This window comes from Hippopotamus amphibius, chromosome 2 (genome assembly GCF_030028045.1).
Source record: "Hippopotamus amphibius kiboko isolate mHipAmp2 chromosome 2, mHipAmp2.hap2, whole genome shotgun sequence".
NCBI classification, from domain to species: domain Eukaryota; kingdom Metazoa; phylum Chordata; class Mammalia; order Artiodactyla; family Hippopotamidae; genus Hippopotamus; species Hippopotamus amphibius.
In genome coordinates this window covers 215,137,028-215,159,018 of record NC_080187.1, presented here as the reverse complement: position 1 = coordinate 215,159,018, position 21,991 = coordinate 215,137,028, and the positions used below count along the sequence as shown (strand labels likewise).

Genomic DNA, 21,991 nt, shown 5'->3' with positions numbered 1-21,991 from the left:
ATCTTTTGAGAGAGGATAGAGCCACAGACCATGATGACAGCAGTTTAAATTTTGTAAGCTTTGCAGTTCTCTGAAATTTGCAGTCCTTGCATCTTCAAGTGCACCTCTGAGGCAAAGGGCCTCAGGGCTGGTCTTGGGAACATATTCCACTGCTCAGCCAACTCAGCAGGAAGGAGCCAATTTCAGGGAGTGGTGGCAGCTATGAAGAAAAGAGGGAAGTAGAGCTTTCAGGAGTAAGGAAGGAGCCTTCAGAGAACTGGCCCAGGCCAGGGCTTAGCTCCTAGAGGTTGGCATGCTTTGTCACATCAGCCGGCTGTTGACCAGCCAGTGGGGGGCCTGGAGGTTTGGTGAGATGGTGCTGGTTACACACAACACTGACACACTGAGATGAAAGTGGCTGGGAGCCTGACCTGCTCTGCCGTCCTGTCAGCCAGGCACCAGCCCCACCGGGAAGCCTTCCTGACCACACTGCTCCTAGGTCCACCCTCCCCTGCACTCCCCCCACCCCCGCTCCTGCCACACAGTCTGTGTGTTGCTCTTCTTCTGATCACCTGTGCTCTAATTCAAATAATGTTTAAATCACTAGCAGCTTCTTTGAGAAGTATCTTAAGCACCAATCAACAAACATACAAGGAGACTAAGCTCCTATCTAACCCCCAAAACCTTGACCCAGCTTCATTAGTCACTCATCATATTCAACTCTGAAAACCTCCTGGCTGTCAGCCAAAGCAAAATTACCAATTACCTCATACACACAATAAGTATCTATTGAATGCCTACTATATGCCCAGTACTGTGCAAGGTGGTGACTCCCGCTATCAAAGGACTGACTGTACCACACACCAGAGCATACCCTAAAAACCCTCTCCTTCCTGACTGTCAGCTCCCTGTGTCCTGTGTGTTCCTCTGCACAGGACCTGGTAAATGGCAGGTAAAAGCTCAATGGAGGAAGGAAGAGGGGTGATGAGGGAGAGGGAGGAAGGAGAGGGATCACACCCAGTCTTCCCAGGATGATCACGTAAACAAAGGCTCTTTAAGGACAACAGCTCCCTGGAGGTCCCTCAGGACTAAGACAACCCCCACTCTGTAGAGCTCGACTTCTCTTCCTCTCCTCCACCTTGAGCCTCTCGCCCTTTCTCCTTTCTTCCCCTTTAAGCCTCTCCTTCCCCTTTAAGCTTTCCATAATATACAGAAAACTGCATCTCAGCCTTGTGGCTAAAGCTACAGGAGAGATAAGTGTGCCTGAGAGATCCATGAGGAAGTAAACGCTCTTATCAGATTGCCCACGTGGATATCCAGGTCCTGGTGGGAAAGCAGAGCTAAGGAGGACAAGCAACGGGGCTGGGCGGGGAGACCAGCAGAAGAGCACGTTGAGGGCAGCCTATGAACTGTGGACAAAGAAAGATGGGCTCAGCGTTGAGGGGCAGGTGAGAGGTGGACACCCTCAGAGGGTACCTGCAAGTTGAGTCAACCCATCAGGACCAGGCCTTCTGCCCACTTGCTGGAGCACAGGTGAGGCCAGGTAGAGGGTTGTCCAGGGGACTGTGTTCTGAACAAACTGCCCCACCATAAAGGGATTCCAAGGTGAGAACCCTGCACAAAAGCGGCCTGCAGCTCCGCAAATTGAGAGTGAGGCCCAGGGAGGGAGGAGGGCCCAGGGAGTCACTCACAAGCAAGTTGTCACAGATGCCACTGGCCACCTTCCCCAGAGTGTTGGCATCGAGAGGAGCCACCAGCATGAGGTCTGCCCACCTCCGCAGGTCAATGTGGAGAACCGGGTCGGATCGGCACTTCCACATCTGGCAGAGGGAAGGAAGTGGGGTCACTGGGCCGGCCATTCTCTCAGTGTGGAGGGAGGAGCAGCAGGTGGGGTGAGGGCCAACACAGACCAGGTACAGGTAAATCAGGACCAAGGGAGACCACCTGAGCAACCCCCACCCAAGTTCACTGCCACCCCTCTTGCAGCTAAGCTGGTGAACATTGACTGTGGAGCCAACAGCCTGAGAGAAACCAGGCCTGAGGAAACAAACGCCCCTTGTCTCTCTGAGCTATTCCCTTTATGGTTTGGTTTTCAAGAGAACTGACATCTGGCAGGGAACTCCTGGCCTGTCTGCTTGAGGCGGATGCTTGGGTTGTCCAAGCCAGTGGAAAGGCTCTGGGCGGTGAGAAATGGAGGGGGCGGGGTGGGGAAGACGAGCCAGTCAGAAATGTTCTAGGCTGAGAATGTTTAAAAATGCCTGGCAGGGCACCCCCGTGAGGCCCACACTCGATGTCTGGTGAATCGGCCAGTGCCCGCCCCTCTGCGGGAGAGCAGAAGCAGAGCCCAGCAGCCGTGGGAAGTGAGGCGCTCTGGACAGCCCCGACGCGGGGAGCCACGTGGACAAGGGTGGTGGGAACAGAGCTCCTCTGCGGTTTCATCAGCCCAGATAAGTACAAGGACACAACCTCAGGCACAGGGCCAAAGCTGAGCTCTGCCTGGGGTGGGAGGAGACTGCGGGCCTCCTGCAGGCCAGAGCTAGACAGATGTTTTCCTCGTTGCCTCTGCCCAGAGAGCCCTGACCGGTGACTTGAGCCTGGCCTGTCTGCTCCGGACACCAGGACCACAGGCTGCAGGGAGGACGGTCCTGTCCTGCTGGTGCGAACAGGATAGAGCCTAGCCCTGGGGTCCCCAGCACTGACCTCCCATTCATCAGCATCGCTGTAGAGGGTGACAGGGACATCCTGGGGACTGTAGAAATGTTTAGCTCTCTCAGTCGTGACCACTGCTACTTCCAGCTGTCACCAAGAAAAAGTGGGGGGGGAGGAAAGAGAAATTGTCACCAGAGCCACCAACCTGGAGGCCACACGGGGCCAGGCCAGGCAAGAGCTTTCTTCACAGGCCGGCTGCGGAGAGGACTTCTCTCTCAGAGGCAGCAAGCCCCATGTTTGCATAGCTACTTCCGCTGTCACCCAAAGGTCAGGCCTCACCAGGTGCGGCCGTTTCACTTCCCTGTGTGAGGGGCTACCGAGGAATGAGTCACCAACTGCTCGGCGTATATAAGCTGCAGGCTCCTGCTGCTCAGGCAGAGACACTCAGGAAGGGAACTCAGGGCAAGAGGGCCACGCAGGCCATGGCAGGCAGGAGGGGCCAGCCCAGGGAGGCTCACAGGTCCTGAGCTCTGGGCCACACTGCAGCTCTGCCCTCTGCAGGCCAGGCACTGGGGAGCTGGGGCCCTGCGCTTGGTGTCTGCAGCCATGGCCCAGGGAGAAAGCAGGCAGAGTCCCTTCCTGTGCTTCTAGGAACTAGGCTTCGTGGGCTCCGGCTGCAGACAGGCTCCAAGAAAACCAAAACTGTGTGCCCTGCACTCACGGGGCAGGAGTGATGTTTACCTTCACGCTACTCATTTAGTAAATAAATTAATAACACAAACAAGGGGGACAGTTAAGGCACTTAACAGAACAGAAATAGCACATGATACTGTGAACAGCACTAGACCAGTTCCCATCCTTTGTAAAACAAGATGTTAGACTAACAAGCAGGCAGAGTAAAGGGGCCCAGAAGAGGTGGCTGGGAAGGGAGGGGTGTAGGAAATCACATCTTTGGGGGACATTTATCCAGGGAAAAAAGTCCAGGGTGACAAGGACAGAATCATCGACTAACCAGAGCAAGGGTCATGGGTGGCAGTGTCTGGGCCAGATGTGCTGCTTGGCCTGCATGGGGTTATAAACTTTTTTTTTTTTTTCGCCTCACCACGCAGCATGCAAGACCTTAGTTCCCCAACCAGAGATTGGACCTGCACCCCCTGCAGTGAAAGCTCGGAGTCCTAACCACTGGACCGCCAAGGAAGCCCCAGGTTATAAACATTTTTAAGCCAAAATATACAAATCAGGAGATTTCACATAGAAAATCCAGTTTCCTGGCTCTCTTAAAAAACGAAATGCTCTGGCCCTGCTGGGCCCACGTTCCTGCGTGACAATGATTTGGCGGTCTTGAGTAACGGCTGCCTCTTTGGATGGGGCATGCTGGTGCCATTTCAATGATTCCCTGCCTCTCCCCATCATCTTACCAAGACTGCCTCTCCCCATTTGTTTCCTGCCTTTTGTGGGTTGTAGGACACTGTTCTGCACAGCACCTAAGAGTAAAGCTGGAACCAGGGAGTCTCAGAGGGGCAGACTGCAGAAGAACTTCAGAAGGTCTGGTGCTCCCAGCTCTGCTGGAGAACCCTTGGACTTGTCCATTCTCCTGCTCACTCCCCCTTGGAACCTACCATCCCCCAAAACTTGCATAAAACCTCAGGGACCTTTTTAAAGGTCGTTTAAACCAAACTCCCGCTGAGCAGGGGAGTCCCTTCTAGGACAGCCCTGAACGAGCCTGGTCCAGTTCTGAACAAGACGGCAAATGAACGGGGCTGCTGACCCTCCACGGAACCCAGCCCTGAAGATGTCACAGGACCAGCACAGGTGGGGAGAGCACAGAAAGGCAGGATGGTGCCGAGACTCTTAAGACACAAGGCAGTAATGAGGTAAGGTATGGGGCCTAGTAAGTTAGAAGTAACCACAAGAAGAATGTATAACTTTCGAATCAGCTGAAGAAAATTCAATCTACACAATAAAGGACAGGGAAAGGGAAAAAAAAAAAGCAGCAGAGAGAACACATGATAAGTAGAAAGCATTAAGTAAGATGGAAGAAGTAAGTCCTAATAGAATAGCAATTATGGTAATTATATAATTGGCTAAACTCCCTCAGCAAAATTCAGACTCTTATACTGGATGTTTTAAAATCCATCAATCACATCAAAATATGTCTGAAAAGACACATTTAAGACAAAAAGATACATAAAGCTTAAATAAAAGAATAAACTTTCAGCTAAATAAAGTGGATTAAACTCTACTCCCTCGCAAAAGCCCACTGAAATAAAAGTAAAGGGATTTTTTTATAGGTATGAACCACCAGAACAAAGAGAAGAGGATAAAAACAAAAACAAAAACAAAAACCCAGCAATTAAGATATTTCAACACATAAGATATGGAAGTAGAAGGAGGCATTAACAGATCAGATTAGATCAGACAGGATCAGATGCTTTTTTTTCCTTTGAACTCTTAGAAATTAAAATTTCAAATAGTCAAATAAAAAATTCAATATAAGTTTAGAAGAAATTTTCCAAAACATAGAAGAGAAAGATAAAGAGATGGACAATATTATTAAAAAAAAAAGATGAAGGACTTCCCTGGTGGTCCAGTCGTTAAGATTCCATGCTTCCACTGAAGTGGGTGCAGGTTCAATCCCTGGTCGAGGAACTAAGATCCTACATGCTGCATGGCGCAGCTCCCCATTGCCCCCCCTACCACAGATGAGAAAATCAGAAGACCAACTCAAGAGGTCCAAAATCTGACTAATCATGAGTTCCTGAAAGGGAGAACAGAAAAACAGAGGGGTGAAAATTACAAAAGAAATAAAATTAAATTTCCCCAAACTGAAGAGCTCAGAGGCAGGAGCCATCTCTTCCGCCTACAGGGCTCTGAGAAGGTGGCAACCTGTGAGGCTCAGGGAACCTGGAGCCTGGCACCCACTGAGTGTCAGTCAATGGAGCCTGAGCTCACATCAGCTCTTCCGGAAGCCACATCCTCCCACTGATGCATATGGGGTTTGCAATCAGCAAAACCTCACGAGTTCTTTTCACTCACGTTGCTACTAAACCACAAGCCCAAAACTGTACCTGCATGTTACTTTCCCAAATGCAGTCCCTCACATTTCCCTGGTGAATTCCACCTTTCCAGAGTTGGCCCAGTGTTTGCTCAGTCTATGAAGAGCTCCTAAAATCTCAATCCTGTTCCTCCTGGCCTGTTCTTAGCCAGTACCACCATCAGTAGCCCCAAGACATGAACCCAAATCAAGTCTAGAGCAAAGCCCTTCCCCAAGGTCCACAGGTTGAGGGGTTGGAGTGGGAAAGAATCAAGAATGAACCCTTTCCAAGCAGGATCTTTCCCTGATTATAAACATGCTGACAACATTACCAGGTGGTCCAGGAGGATGTCCTAAGATTCCATCAAAGGCCTCACCAAATCCAAAAATACTTTGTCTAATATCTAAATAAAATAAAATTGATATGGCTTGTTCCCAGTGAGGCCAATCAAACCCCAGTAACAATCATTTTCTAAGTGCTTTTATAAGGGCTCACGAGCTTTGCCTAATTTGTGGAGCCTACCACCTTCACCTTTCTGATAAATGGACATTAGTCATCTCCAGCCTCCAGCCCCGCTGCTGTTTCCCACACATCCTGTAGGTCACCAAACCACAACCTCAGCACCCCAGGACAGAACTTGCCCACTTCAGGAGATGAGTCACCCAACTTGGGTTCAAGTCTCTTCTACCACCATTTGTGCTTTTTTAAGCCCAAAAGAAAAAAATGGAAACAAAGTAGGACTCAAGAGTCACTCCCATTTCTTTCTGTCCCCCCACTAACGTTATACCATTGACCTCCAGGACCAGGCATAGTTCCATTGCTGTTTTTCCAAATACATGTAACAACCCTCTTGGTCGTCCTAAGTTTCACTGCAAGCTTCAGCCCACTCTGGTGACCTCTGGACCATATTCTACCTTCATCTTTGGTTATATGCCCTGCTTTCCATTTAACTGTTTTCCAATCTCCTTCAACAGACGGCTTCCCAGGTAGCCATATCAGCTTCTGGTCACTGCCTTCTTTTCCTTAAGACTACTTCCTTTCACTTCTAAGGGCTTCCTGACCATCCTGAACAATTCACCACTTAAGATCACCCCAGTTCATCCTCTCTCCATTCTGAAATTTGGAAAGCTGCTTCCTGAAGATCTAGCTCCCCTGCTCTTTCCAACTTCCAAAGGGCCTGCCAGTTCTCAAAGTGAGGACTGTGCCTAGGGCCAGCCTTCAGAAACACTCCCAGTTTGGTGATGGCCCTGTTCAGGGGCTCCCTCCTCTCTCTCAACTCTACCCTTTCCTTCCTTATACATCCCCCTCACAATCTCCCCCTGGCTCCTGGGGAGTTCCAACCAGGGGTCCAGGTAGACCTCCCACCCTGGCCCATAGCTGCAGCTTGAGATCTTCCCTTTAAGCTCCTCCCCAGTCTCTCTGTCTATCCCTCTCTGGCTACCCTCCCAGGTTACACAGTCATTGTTAGGGAGCTTCTTGAGGTCAATGTCTACTCTAAAGAGTAATATGAAGAGTATGTGATGAGCCCATCCTTCCCAATGCCTCTCCCTTGACCTCTATGAAGCAGTCACCTCTCCTTGGCAGTGACCCTGACCCCAGTGTTGTCTGGCAGGTCCAGTCTAGTTTTTCTGGTTTTAGAGGTATGTCACTTGATCTGATTCTTCAGTCCTATGGGCTTTGTTCTTTCATTTTCGTTCACTCTGTAAAAAGGTCCTGGGAGCCAAGCGCTAGGCCCTGGGCTTGTACTCATTTTTTTTTAAAAAGGCATGTTGTGTTACCTTCTGAGATACTAAATAACTTGGACTAGTCACTCATTCACCCTGACCTTTCCCTCAGCAAATGCTAAGGAGCCTTGGCAGAGCAGAAAACTCTTGAGGACAGGAACCCTCCTTGGCTTTCTCTTACATCCTCCAGGGTCCTGGTAGAAACAGGACTGGACATTAAAACAATCCCTCACACACTTCAGAGCTCCTGAAAGGCAGCTCTGTGCTTGGCCCCCTTGTGAGACCCCTGACAACAGTTTTTATGCCTTAAATTTTTTAACCTGAACCTGTGTGTGATGACCAAGGCTTTGGCAAGACCCTATTATATAAGCTGCCTGCATTTTGCTTAGCATTTATAGAGATTCCTTCCTGAAACCAGTTGGCAAGTCTGGTGTTCCTTTTTCTGTTGAAAATACATCAGCGATCCCATCTGGGGCTCATGGGGAGTCAGGGAGGGGAAATGGAAAACAGAATTTGGGGTGATACCTCCATTTCTACTTTTAGGCCCCTGGTCTGGCCCAGGTTGCTTCTGGGGCAGATATCAAAGGGACTTGTGGGGACTTCCCTGGTGGCGCAGTGGTTAAGAATCTGCCTGCCAATGCAGGGGACACGGCTTCAATCCCTGGGGATGGGACGATCCCACATGCCGCAGAGCAACCAAGCCCGTGCACCACAACTTCTAAGCCTGTGCTCTAGAGCCTGCAAGCCACAACTACTGAGCCCATGTGCCACAACTACTGAAGCCCACACACCTAGAGCCTGTGCTCCGCAACAAGAGAAGCCACCACAATGAGCAGCCTGCACAACACAACGAAGAGTAGCCCCTGCTTGCTGCAACTAGAGAGAGCCCACATGCAGCAACGAAGACCCAATGCAGCCAATAAATAAATAAATACACAAGCAAATAAATAAAAAATTTTAAAAAACCCAAAAAACAAAGGGACTTGTGGAGAAGCACTTTCACAGCCACAGGATGAGATGAATCCCATGGCTTGAATGTCCACTTCCAACCTCATCTCTGGACTCTACTCACTACAACCACGAGCCAGTAGCACCCCCTCCTCAAGTATGACAACCAAAAATGACATTGTCCAGTGTTCCCTCAGAGGCAAAACTGCCCCAAGTTGAGAACCGCTACTCTACAGACTCATCCAATAGAACTCTCCGCAGTGAAGGAAACATGTGCCGTCCAGTATGGCAGCCTCTAGTCACATGGGGCTACTGAGCACTTGAAGTGTGGTTCGTGTGACAAAGGAACTGAACTTTTGGTTTTAATTTTAATAATTTAAATTTAAATTTGAATGTGACTAGTGGCTAGCATATCAGATAGCACAGCTCTAGCATATACAAGTAAAAAGGAGCCGCAGCTGGAACCCCCAGCTGAGTGACTAGAAAAGAGCAGGTGTTTCTAGTAGGGCATGTGATAATGGCTCCACAGGACACTGATGAGGACTCTAAAGAGGAAACACCAGCCATGAATTAACCTGGCACAAGGCAAGGAACCCAGAGTTTTAGAGGCTTAGTCCTCTCGGCTGACACACAGCAGAAGACCCTGACACTGGGCTCCAGGTGTTGACACTGGGAGTGTCAGTGCCCGGGGCCTGGGGGCCAGCCAAGAAGCTGGCATGACCCTGAGCATGGGGGTGGTGGGTATACTCTAGAAAAAAGGACTCTGGGTGCAGTCAGCACATGGGGTTGGTGGGGAGGAGGAAAGCTCTGTAGGAGGTGGCCGCATTAACAAATCCCTGGGGGAGTTCTGGTTGGCTGAGTGGGTGTCCCGATGGCTCACAATGACGTCTGCACTTGACAAGCATTTACTGAGCCTACTCCACACATGGGAGCCAGAGCTGGTAAGGGCTCAGTGTGTCTGTCTAACAAGTGGGTGGGGTATATATGACCCCTGACTATACAGCAAGGCAGACAGGCAGGAGTCCACGACTGCCTGGGGATTCACATCCTCATGGTTGCGGTTAGGTGGAGCTGAGAATGCCCATAATCTGAGCTCCAGATCTGAGCTCAAGTCCACTTGCTGTTGGTAATCCGGAAACCTTGGCCTCAGGCCCCAGTGCTGCCAGCCCACTGGCTGGGGGATCTCCGGTAAATTCTTCCTCTCTGGCCTGGTTTCCCCTCCTAAGCCATGAGTCATCTGGACCACAGGGCCTCCAGGGGCCCCTCCAGCTCACTGTGCCATCCCAGCCCTCTTGTGATCCTTGTCCTTTCCCACCAGGCTCTGCCATTCTCTCCCCTGCCTGCAAACCGGCCTCCTGGGGGAGCTCGTATTCTAGTCGCATGGCCATTCCTGCCATTCAAGCAGGACCAAGCTGCCAATCCCTCTGTGCCCTTCCCCATCCAGAGAAATTTCTCAAGAATGAAACTAGAGGGACTTCCCTGGTGGTGTAGTGGTTAAGAATCTACCTGCCAATGCAGGGGACACGGGTTCGATCCCTGGTCCAGGAAGATACCTCATGCCGCAGAGCAACCAAGCCCACGCGCCACAACTACTGAAGCCCGCGCACCTAGAGCCCATGCTCCACAACAAGAGAAGCCGCCACAATGAGAAGCCTGCACACTGCAATGAAGAGTAACCCCCACTCACTGCAATTAGAGAAAGCCCACGTGCAGCAATGAAGACCAAACTAAGCCAATAAATAAACAAATAAATAAATATTAAAAAAAAAAAAGAATGAAACTAGAGAAGCAGACTGCAGAAGCTCTCCATAGGGACGCTGTTCTGGAGTATCAGGGAAGGACCCTGGGTGCAAGAGCCCTTGGCCCAGGGCTGGCTGCTTCTGACCAGCAGCCTGCAGACCTCACTCCCTGGGCGAGCAGGCCAGGGAAGGATGGGGCCAGCCAAGCCAGCGGAGGCCCAGATAAATGCCTCAGAGTGCTATGGCTGAATAGACCAGTTTCCACAGCAGGACCACGAGCAGGCAGGTGGCCCCTGCCTAGAAAGAAAGAAAAACCTCAAATCAGGCCATGTTTCTCCTGTTCTTCTTTCCTCAGTGAGCACTATTTAAAAAAAAAAAAAAAAGCATAAAATTACAAGGAACATTCCATGATATCCCCACCAAAAGCCCCACTGATTTTAAAAAATAAGTATACACAGAGGTTAGAAAACTAAAACTGAACAGAATGACACAAAATGCAAGTCTCCCTTTCTGCTCCAATCTCTCCACAAGGGTAACCACCCCCAGGGGGAAAATCGCAGGCAGTAACTTGGATATGTGAACACACAAAAGGAATCATACTATACGCCACTAGTTGGCAAACTTTTTCTATAAAGGGCCAGATACTATTTTAGGCTTTGTCACAACTACTCTACTCTGTAGTAGCAAGACTGTAGCCATAAGCAATACTTAAATGAATGGGTGTGGATGTGTTCCAATAAAATGTTTCAGACACTGAAACCTGAATTGTATACAATTTTCTGTATCACAAATATTCTTCTTTTGATTTTTTTCAACCATTTAAAAATGTAAATAGTTTATGTTTGTATGGTCTGCAGGCCATCAGGCCATACAAAAACAGACAAGAATTTGTCCTGCGGGCCACACTCTGCTAACTTCAGCACCATGCTCATTTCACTTACATCTTGAGGACCATCCCACATCAGCACACGAGATCCACCCATTCTCCTGACCCACTGCCTGGGAACCCATCCAGAGGCTGAACCACAACTGCACCACAGCTCTATTGTTGGATATTTTGTTTCAGTTTTCTTTGAAAATTATAAACAACGCTAAAATGAACATGCTTGTACATTTGGTGAATTTTCGTACCCAACAGGGTTCAATCCTATGGGTGAATCAAGGACTGACCATTTTTGGTTTCTCTAGATATTGCCAAAACAGTCCTCCAGAAAAACAGAATATATTCCATTCTGCATGCAAGCGAGGCCCTCTTCCCTCACCCTTAACAGCCCTTGAATGTCCTGATAGGCATTCTGGAAATGTAGCCTTCTCTAAGCCCAAGGCCTGCCCACTCCCTGGGCTGAAGACCTTCTCTGCTTTTAGAAACCCTCCTCTGGCTCTCAGCCCTGCTGACAACCTGCCGGCAAAAGTTAAGAGAGGCATCTGCCTTCTCCTCCACAGTGAGGAGCACAGTCTCCCTGGTCTGGCTCCAGGTCAGTGGTCCTCCTGGGAATCCTGGACACACTGATGAATCAGAAGCAGTTCTGAGCCAGGTCTGTAGAATCACCCGGCTCCCTGCTGCCCACACCCCAGCTGCTCATTTGCTAGTCAAGATCTAGGGATCCCTAAAGGAGCTCAGGAAAGCCTTAAGCATCTGAACCCGTGACTTAGGCAAAGAGCTGAGAAGGACTACTCCAAGGGACACAGACTACTCCTGGGGGTGCCCCAGAAGTGGGGCACTGGGGAGATCAGTAACATCAGGGAGTGTGGGGAAGAGCAGGAAGGAAGGCCACCGTCCTGCGGTCAACACAAGGCAAGCAAGGATCCCCCTTTGGTTACCAACACCTCACAAGGACTCCACGGAGCAAATCCAGGCTCTCTGGAGAGTTGTCTACCCACAGGATGAGAAGGATGCAGGCCCCTCCACATAAGTAGGTGGACGGTGGCTCCAGGCTCTTCCCACAGGGGCCACCTCACCCACCCAACACCACACACCACATGTGGCTGCCCCAAAGGACACAACGACAAGGGAAAAGGAGAGGGTGAAAGACAGGAAACAAACACTGTTAAGCGCTCCTGTGTGCCAGGAGCTGCACCTAGTTGTTGGTACAAGATGACAAACTGTTTCATCTGTGTCCCCCTCCTCCAGCCTTGAAAACAGCCTGAGGAGATGGGTGGCAGTCATCATGTTTATTTTAAAATGAGAAAGGCAGGCTCCTAGAGGCTAAGTCTGGGAGTCCTCCCTCCTAGGTCACTGCCCTTCTGGCTGCCTGACTTTCAGCTTCAACTCCAGCCAGAAAGGGGCAGCCAAGTCCTGTTCCAGACATGGCCTGTCCCCCACAGAGGCTGGACTAAAAGGCCTAGGGTAGGCTGAGAGCCTCCCTGCTTCAGGCCACCCTTTCCTCACACCCGTACAAACGCTGGCTGTGTGGGATGGCAGGAAGCGGTGAAGCTGCCATTTCCCTCTGCTCTGAGGCTGCCCATCTGTTTCCTGGGATAGGACTCCCTGCCCCCACCCACCACCAGTCCGGAAATTCACTTGCTCTGGGGCTATGGGAAAAGGGAACTGCATGGCTCCCTCCTTCCCCGAGGGCGCTGGCAGAGGCTGCAGCAACCCTTCCAGGCCTCCCGCCCTGAAAGCCAGCTCCTACCAACGGTTCTGGGCACACAAGGAGGGGGCAGGCCAAAGGGGTTACTGCCTCACCAGCACCAGTGCCCAGTCTCAGAGCAGCCACAACACTCTCCTCCTCTCCCCCTTCTGGCCTGACTGGCATCCCTGGCTGCCTGGAGGGTGGGGTGAAGAGGTGCCTTTCTGGGTGTAAGTTTGTGGAAAGTTAAAAAAAAAAAAAAAAAAAAAAAGCTTTCCCGCCCTTGCCTGGGATTCCCGACATGGTCATCTGCAAGTGAGCACTGCCCCCTGCTGGACACCTTGGGTACAACCACCTGTGCCACCCTAAGTTAGGTGCTGTGCAGATGCAAGCAAGAAAAAAGCACAGCCTGGGCCCCACCAGCTTAACATCCCCTTAAAACTAGTGTCTGACAACGCAAGCAGTGTCAAATATAACCTATGGTTCCAAAGCTTGGTCAAGATTCTCTTCTTAACCAAACTTTAGTCAGGCTCCTTTGAGCCACTTTTTCAACTAGGCCCGTCCTTGGGCTTCATCCTCCAGAGTAAGATTCCTGCTAAGGTGGTTTAGCCAGGACCCCCCACCCTCGATATCTGATCAGCCTGGATATCTCATCAGGCTCCTCATCCCTCAACACCCCCCAGATGATGTCTGATCGCCCTGGGCTGCCTTCAGCAAGAATCCCGTGAGGACAGTTTTGCTAAAATCTCCCTTTTCCTTGATGCTTCCTCTTAGTAATTTTCCATCCACTGGTGCGTGTGCATACATGCGCGCGTGCACACCCCCCCCCCCACCCCCGCTCCTTGGCTACAAATCTCCACTTTTCCTTGTTGTATTCAGAATAAAACCCAGTTCTATACTGAGGTCTATTTTCCCTTATTGTAATAGTTTTTCTTAATAAAATCCGTTTCTACCACTTTACTTCTAGTTTTTCTTTAATACATCAAATGAGTTTTAAAAGGAAGGGAGCAAAACCACATGGGCTGAGGCAGGCCAGGAAGGCTTTTACATGAAGTGTCTGCGAAAATTTGAAAAGGCAGGGAAGTATGGAGGGTGGCACAGCCTGGGAGGGGCTGGGCCAAAGCTAAGGCCATCAGGATGGAGTGTAGGGCAGCTGGAGAGTGACAGACCAATGAAGGGACTAGGATACCAGACGAAGAAGTGGGGTTGTCACCTGCTGGCTTTCATATTTTTTAAAGCCTTGAACTCTTCCCTTAAAAGAACATGCCCCAGAACCCCGATATATAAAACTGATCAAAGTTGAGGTGATGTGACCAGAGACAGGCAGCTAAGCCCCCACCTCCAACACAATGTGGTGGCCCCTGGGCGTCTCTGAACACCTGATGGAGCAGAGGCTGAAACCACAGCTGTGGGCAACAGGGAGCGCCTAGGGTTCCAGTGTATATGGACTGATAGGAAAGCCATGGTGTCCTACAAGCAGGGAGGACAGAGCCACAACGTCCAGGATGGAGTGAAAGCAGAGGCAGGGAGCCCAAGACAGCCAGGGAGGGGGCACTGAGAACTTGCCACACTTCTCCAGCCAGCCATTCTCCCATGCTAGGACCTCAGGGAATTCAAGGTCAATGTCTGGAAACCCAAATCCTCCATTGACTGCAGCATTCCTTCCCCAGTCTCCCCTCACTCTCTCTACTACCTAATCTAGCTCCTGGTTATACTGTCATGCTGGTCTCTGTCTCCTGCATCCCCCACATACCAATGCACACAGAGGACTTCCACAAACACCATGATTAAGAAAAAGAAAACCCTGTGCACTGCACAAAAACAGGCTGGCCCCAGAGCATCAGCTCTCTAATGTCAGAGGCTGTGTAGTAAGGATACTCACACCAGGAATGTCCAAAAGCCTTGACACCAAAAGAGGCAACTTCAGGGCTGCAACACTCCCAGTGACACCCACAAGAACATGGAACTGTCTCTCCACGAAGGGTGCAGCAGCGGAACACGTGGCCCTTGGTTCCATGGGGGGGTCTGGTGGCTTCGAGTCCTGGGATTTAGGATCTAAAAGCAGAACAAGGGGCGCCTGCTTCATTCATACATTCAACCAAAATGTATTGAGCACCGTGTTAGACCCTGGGCCAGATGCTGGGGTTGCTGAGGGGTCAACAGTCCCAGCTTCTGGGAGAGCACAGTTTGATAAGAAGGTCAGACACCCTCACCCCACGTGTCAGTCACAATGTAATGCGGCCAGTGCCATGAGGCTGTGCTGCCTATGAGGAAGTCAGAGACCAAAAAAATAACATTCAGGGTGAGTCCTGCAGGACACGGATGTTTTTCAGAGAAACAAGGAAATAACTTTGCAAGAAGAAGCAATCTTGCAGAGGTGAAGAGGCCTGAAAAGAGGGTGGCAGGTTTGGGGAATAGAGTAGCTTAGCAGTGAGGTTAAAGTGTGATGGGGGGCAGTGGGGTGGGCGGGAGGTAAGGCTGTAAAAGCAGGTCAAGGACTAAGTGTCAAGGGCAGTGAGGGGTGGGGTGCATTTTCATTTTAGAAAGACAGTGTCGGTGCTGGTAAGAAGCGTGCAGGGGGCAGACGAAGGAGCCACTGCAGTGCGCTGGGCTGCCTGAAGAGAGTGGGAGGGCAGGGTAGGTTCCAGGGATGTCTGTGGGGTAGACCCCTAGGCAGCAAAGGGGTTTGGGTGCTCCAGGGAGCTGAGATTTGCCTCTCTGTCCCTCCCTGTGGATGAGGCACCACCCTACAAATCCAAGGGCAAGAAGAGACAAGCACAAAAAGGATAAAGGCCACCACATGAGACCAGCTTTTTGGTTTCTTCCTCTGGCCCTCAATATTGCTAGAAGTGAGCGTTCATGATAATATGGCTGACGGACACATGAAAACCTACACTCTGGCAGACTGGGTCAGCAACACATACTCCATCAGCAGCAATCATCGAGGACCAACTATATTTAGCACCAGGCAAAGGAACTGTGGAAGACACAGCCGCTGCCTTCAGGGAATCTGCATGAATTGAGAAGACAGGAGTCACACCTGAAGTCATTTGAGATGGGTCCTTCTCTGGGATGCAACTTTTTGTTGATCATTGATTCAATCTGTACATTAGTTTCCTTGCCTTTCCCTCTCCACTTTCCCATGACCACCACCACCACCAGCAAGTTCACTGAACGTATGACCTTGTCTAAACACCAACTGCTGGACAGGTATCGGGCCCGTGTTAGATCCTGAACATCTTCTGAATGAATAATAAACTGTACCCTCTGAAGCAGAGTGGGGCAGAGAACAGAAGCCTGGCCTGGAATCAGGAGCCCTGGGCCCTGTCCATGGTTGTGCTCCTGACCTGGTGTGTGACCTTGGCTGAAGGTCATTTCCACCCTGGACATGACTCTTAATCTGAAAAATGCAACAACAGGACCAGGTAATCTCTGAAGCTCCTTCCATCACAAGCCTTCTGAGTCAATGCATGAAAGAGAGAGGTAAGGGATTCTCTGTACAAGGGGGTCCTGGGAGATGTACTCAAAAAGGGTAGAATCAACAAGGTGAAGGGAGACTAAGGCAGACTCCGAGGAGGAAGTCCAGTGAGTCACCCAATGGCTATCTATGTGGCTGCACATCCATAAGGGTCCCTCTTCATTCCACAGGCCCCTTGGCTCCTTAGGGCCTCTTTGCCCATTTTTTGCCTTCAAGACTCAGGTACATATCCACATGAGCTGAGGATCATGTCTGGGTCTGTTATTCCACTCCTACCTGGAAGGGTCTCCCAGGGGCCCAGATTCTTCTCAGCAGAGGTTAAGCACAGGCCAGTTCCCTAAAACAAGACTTCCCCCCAAAGTTTCACTTGCCAGAGATCTCAATCTCTCCTCTACTTCAGGGCCTCAGCCAGGACCATGCTTGCCTAGAGCAGAACTGAGTCTACTCTAGGGCCTCGAGAGCCCTGTTAGCAACTGAAAAGGTCTAAAAGGCCAATCAGCCAGCTTCTTCCCAGAACTAATCAGTGTGCTAATTAGCATCCACTGTAAGTGATGGAGGCACGTTCTCCACTCTCTAGGGAAACCTGCCTGACAAATCCCAAATCCTGACCCTGTCCCACCCCAGCCAACTGGTGCTAGGACATGGAGATTCCTGAAGCTGAATTTAAAACCTCCTCCAGGGCTCTAGTTCCTTCTACCGGAGAATGGTATTAGAAAACAAATGCAATGACTTTCTTTTCATTTCACTTCTTGAATAGGAGTCTACACTTATAGATTTTCAATCATTTTTTTCCAGCTAAATGTATTTGAACCATATTCTAACCTCTGAGAGACTGCTTTACCAAACTTAAAATTTTGATATATAGTATTTCTTATTATCACTAGGTTCTAAATATTCCCCGATATCAATCAGAATATATTATGATAAATAATTAAAAAGTAGATTTAAAAATTTTCTAACATGTAAATGCTTCAATTTTTTTTTATTTCTAATTTTATTGCATTATGGTTAGAGGATGACCTTTTCACAGTAATAAAAATTAACTATTGGTTGAGATTTGCTTTGTGGCCTTTTTAAAAAATTTTGGTTTTGTTTTACATATGCCAATTTTTCTTTATGTATTTGGAAACAATGTGCATACAAATACTGAATCATTATCTCACCCTGGTGAACACACTTTTTTTCTTATTGTCCATTACAGTCCTAATGTTGATCTTACTCTAAGATATACTTTCATTAATTTATCTACCTGATTTCTTTTCTAAACATATGCTTGAAATTTTATTATTTATATTGAAATTCTGTAAATTTAAAACAACAGATTTAATGCCTTTATATTAATTGTAATTCCTTAATTATGAATTTATTTACAATTAAATAAAATTTTTTGTTTTCTAAAACAAAAAAAAAAACAAAAAACCTCCTCCAGGGAATTCCCTGGAGGTCCAGTGGTTAGGACTCTGCACTTTCACCACTGAGGGCCTGGGTTCAATCCCTGGTCGGGGAACTAAGATCCCACAAACTGTGCGGCACAGCCAAAAACAAAAACAAAAACCAAAACCCTTTAAAAATAAAAATAAAACCTCCTTCACATCAAATTGGTATCATCCCTAAGGAATAGGTTACTGAAAGCAATCAGTTACATTTGGGGCAGGAATCCATGCTGTTGACTTTTAAGGTGGGGGTGGGGGGAATATGTACTTGAGGAATAGAAAGTAGATAATTTAACCAACATCTGAAAGCAAGGTCCAATCGGTTCAACCTGACAGTCCCATGGAGGGCAACAGTTGGCAGGAGTTCTTTATGTTTACTCTCAGAAAAAGATCAAACCCCAAACCAGTAAGTCTGTTACTCTACCCAGTTCCTGTTAGAACCACCTATTTGCACAGCCAACATAGCTATAAGATAGCACCTCATTTTCCTGAGCTCTACTGGACTCACAGGAACTCTTGAGCAGCAGAAAGAGTTGGCAGGCAGAGAGGTTGTAGGGCTGAAGGCTGTGATTATTGAGCCTCAAGTTCCCAGGGCACCAGCCATGCAGGTAGCCACATGCATGCAGACACAGCCAGAAACAAGACAGCTTCTCTGTCCTTTAGAAAGACAAAACCAGACAGAGTGAAGAGCCTCAGCTTGTGGCTGGCTTGTGATGTGTAAGTCTCCTTCTTTGATGAGTTTGATTAGGGCTGAGTTAAGTAAAAGTTTCAGCAATACTTGCCAGTCACAATACCGGCAAGTGTGGAGCCAGGGCAGAACCAGGGCTATATAAAAAAAAAAAAAAAAAAAAGCCAGATGGGGTATGAGCTCAGCCCAGCACAGGAACAATGAGGAGCTGGGGCCTAGGAAAAAGCAGAACCAAACTGGGGTGGGTGAGCAGGGATCCAGGATCCATTAAGAGCTTGAATCCTTGAGCCTGTCAAAGCTCCTCACTACTAGCCCCCAAATTCTGCTCTGGCCTCATCTCCCACGGGGCAATACAACTCTGCCCCAGTAATAACGAAACATCTGTAGCTCCCCATAGTGGCACTCGGCCCCCAAACCGTCTTTAAAAGGAGTCGCGGAGCCACAGGGGCACGTTCAACCCTTTCCTCCAAGGAAAGGCAAGGAACTCTTCCGGGAGAGCTCAAGGTCTGGACGTTCTGCTAAAACTGCCCTTCTCTCAAACCACAGGCAGGCATGCTCGACTCTGCTGCTCCTGGAATCCGGTTAGGCACTCCTCCTTGAGGCCACATGTTGGGCATATATAGGTATTTATTACATTCACACGCAGCACGTGGGGGGTGGGGGGGCACCAATGAGGAAGTGACTGAGAACTGCCACCTCTCAGCCACTGGGAGAGATGTGGAAAACTCCTGCTCCAAGACAACCACCACTTCCTCAACTTGGGAATCTCTCCTGCCTATTATCTGGCAGGCCTCCAATACTTCAAAGTACAGCACGAATTTTTTCTCTGACAAAATCTGGCCTCATTCTCCTTTTTTAATGCCATTCAGCACTTTTTGGCGGAGCCAGGGGATAACTGCAACATCCCAGGGCTTTCCTTCTGTTTCACCAACTTGCAAAATATACAGTTTGTACTTTGGGCCACCCCCATTCCTTTTTGGAAGCAAGCTCACGGGTTTTGTTTTTTTTTTAAGGCAAGCGGTTAAGTGTGGGTAACTGATAGCGCCACCTTTTAAACCAGATTAAATGGCACTGAGCAACTGCAAAGCAGCACAAAGCCCGGACGGGAGCGCGCGCACAGAAACGCCCCGCTTCAGGAAGGAGAGCGGACGCCGTCCGCAGCGCTCCGGCCCCACAGGCTCCACAGCCCCTACACACACACACACACACACACACACACACACACACACACACACACACACACACAGCCCCTACACACACACACACACACACACTCCACAGCCCCTACACACACACACACACACACTCCACAGCCCCTACACACACACACACACACTCCACAGCCCCTACACACACACACACTCCACAGCCCCTACACACACACACACTCCACAGCCCCTACACACACACACACACACTCCACAGCCCCTACACACACACACACACTCCACAGCCCCTACACACACACACACACACACACACTCCACAGCCCCTACACACACACACACACCCCCCACAGCCCCTACACACACACACACACTCCACAGCCCCTACACACACACACACACACACACTCCACAGCCCCTACACACACACACACTCCACAGCCCCTACACACACACACACATTCCACAGCCCCTACACACACACACACTCCACAGCCCCTACACACACACACACACACCCCACAGCCCCTACACACACACACACACACTCCACAGCCCCTACACACACACACACACTCCACAGCCCCTACACACACACACACACACACACATCACAGCCCCTACACATACACACACTCCACAGCCCCTACACACACACACACACCCCCCACAGCCCCTACACACACACACACACACTCCACAGCCCCTACACACACACACACACTCCACAGCCCCTACACACACACACACACACTCCACAGCCCCTACACACACACACACACTCCACAGCCCCTACACACACACACACACTCCACAGCCCCTACACACACACACACACACACACCACAGCCCCTACACACACACACACACTCCACAGCCCCTACACACACACACACACTCCACAGCCCCTACACACACACACACTCCACAGCCCCTACACACACACACACACTCCACAGCCCCTACACACACACACACACTCCACAGCCCCTACACACACACACACACACACACACACTCCACAGCCCCTACACACACACACACACACACATTCCACAGCCCCTACACATACACACACACACACTCCACAGCCCCTACACACGCACACACTCCACAGCCCCTACACACACACACACACTCCACAGCCCCTACACACACACACACACACTCCACAGCCCCTACACACACACACACACACACACCACAGCCCCTACACACACACACACACTCCACAGCCCCTACACACACACACACACTCCACAGCCCCTACACACACACACACTCCACAGCCCCTACACACACACACACACTCCACAGCCCCTACACACACACACACACTCCACAGCCCCTACACACACACACACACACACACACTCCACAGCCCCTACACACACACACACACACACATTCCACAGCCCCTACACATACACACACACACACTCCACAGCCCCTACACACGCACACACTCCACAGCCCCTACACACACACACACACTCCACAGCCCCTACACACACACACACACACCACAGCCCCTACACATACACACACTCCACAGCCCCTACACACACACACACTCCACAGCCCCTACACATACACACACTCCACAGCCCCTACACACACACACACACACACTCCACAGCCCCTACACACACACACACTCCACAGCCCCTACACACACACACACACACACACCACAGCCCCTACACATACACACACCCCACAGCCCCTACACACACACCCCACAGCCCCTACACACACACACACACACACTCCACAGCCCCTACACACACACACACACTCCACAGCCCCTACACACACACACACACACACTCCACAGCCCCTACACACACACACACACACTCCACAGCCCCTACACACACACACACACTCCACAGCCCCTACACACACACGGCCGCAGACCCGCAGCCGTAAGCAGAGCGTCTCGGGCACCGATAGGAGAGGGAGGTCACACATACACACACGGAAAGTGAGATCACACACAGAGCCACAGACCCAAAATCGCAAATGAAGCTCCTCCAGCCTCCCTCCTGCCCCACCGCGACAAACCAGGCTCCAGACGTAATCCCCACACTCCTCACCCGCGCCAGGCGCGTCTCGGGGCAGCCCCCACATATCGCGGTATCTCGGTCTCCCCTCCCCCTGATTCTGATGGGCACGCAACGTCACCACAGTCCCGGGCAGCCTCCGTGACCGCGCAGCCTTCTGGGAGTTGTAGTCAACTTCTCAGATTTCTGGGAACTGTAGTCTGCCCCGGGGCGGGGGAGGGGCGGGGGGCGGGGGAGTCCTGCCGGGAACACCAGCTCGGCAAGTTCTTGGTATTTCTTGCACTCACCTGGGCATGGCCTAGTTGTCTGACCTCACCCCCCCAGCCCCATCCCACACTGCTTATCACTGCAGCACTTAACATTTACTGAGCCTCTTCTACGGTTTCAAGGGTACAGGATACAGAGCCAAATCAGACTCTTCCCTGCTCTTGAGACAAAGAGGGATACAAAAAATTACAGAATAAGGTCCATGAGGAGGCAGAGGGGCCTAAGGAACAACTAGAGGCAGGGAAGCCC

At 50.3% G+C, this 21,991-nt stretch overlaps 1 protein-coding gene across 4 annotated transcripts in view; it reads right to left on the bottom strand.

The window, feature by feature from the left end:
- The window catches only part of PPCDC (phosphopantothenoylcysteine decarboxylase), a 31,429-nt gene extending 9,847 nt beyond the window's left edge, over positions 1-21,582 (bottom strand). For all 4 annotated transcript variants that reach the window (XM_057723369.1, XM_057723373.1, XM_057723372.1 and 1 more), the window contains exons 1-4: positions 21,509-21,582; positions 14,527-14,699; positions 2,680-2,775; positions 1,671-1,799 (exon numbers count right to left, since the gene is read on the bottom strand). In XM_057723369.1, coding sequence (XP_057579352.1) covers positions 1,671-1,799; positions 2,680-2,775; positions 14,527-14,699; positions 21,509-21,542 — 432 coding nt within the window. In that variant the 5' untranslated portion in view covers positions 21,543-21,582. The remainder of the gene's footprint in view (positions 1-1,670; positions 1,800-2,679; positions 2,776-14,526; positions 14,700-21,508) is intronic.
- Between the last annotated feature and the right edge of the window lie 409 nt (positions 21,583-21,991).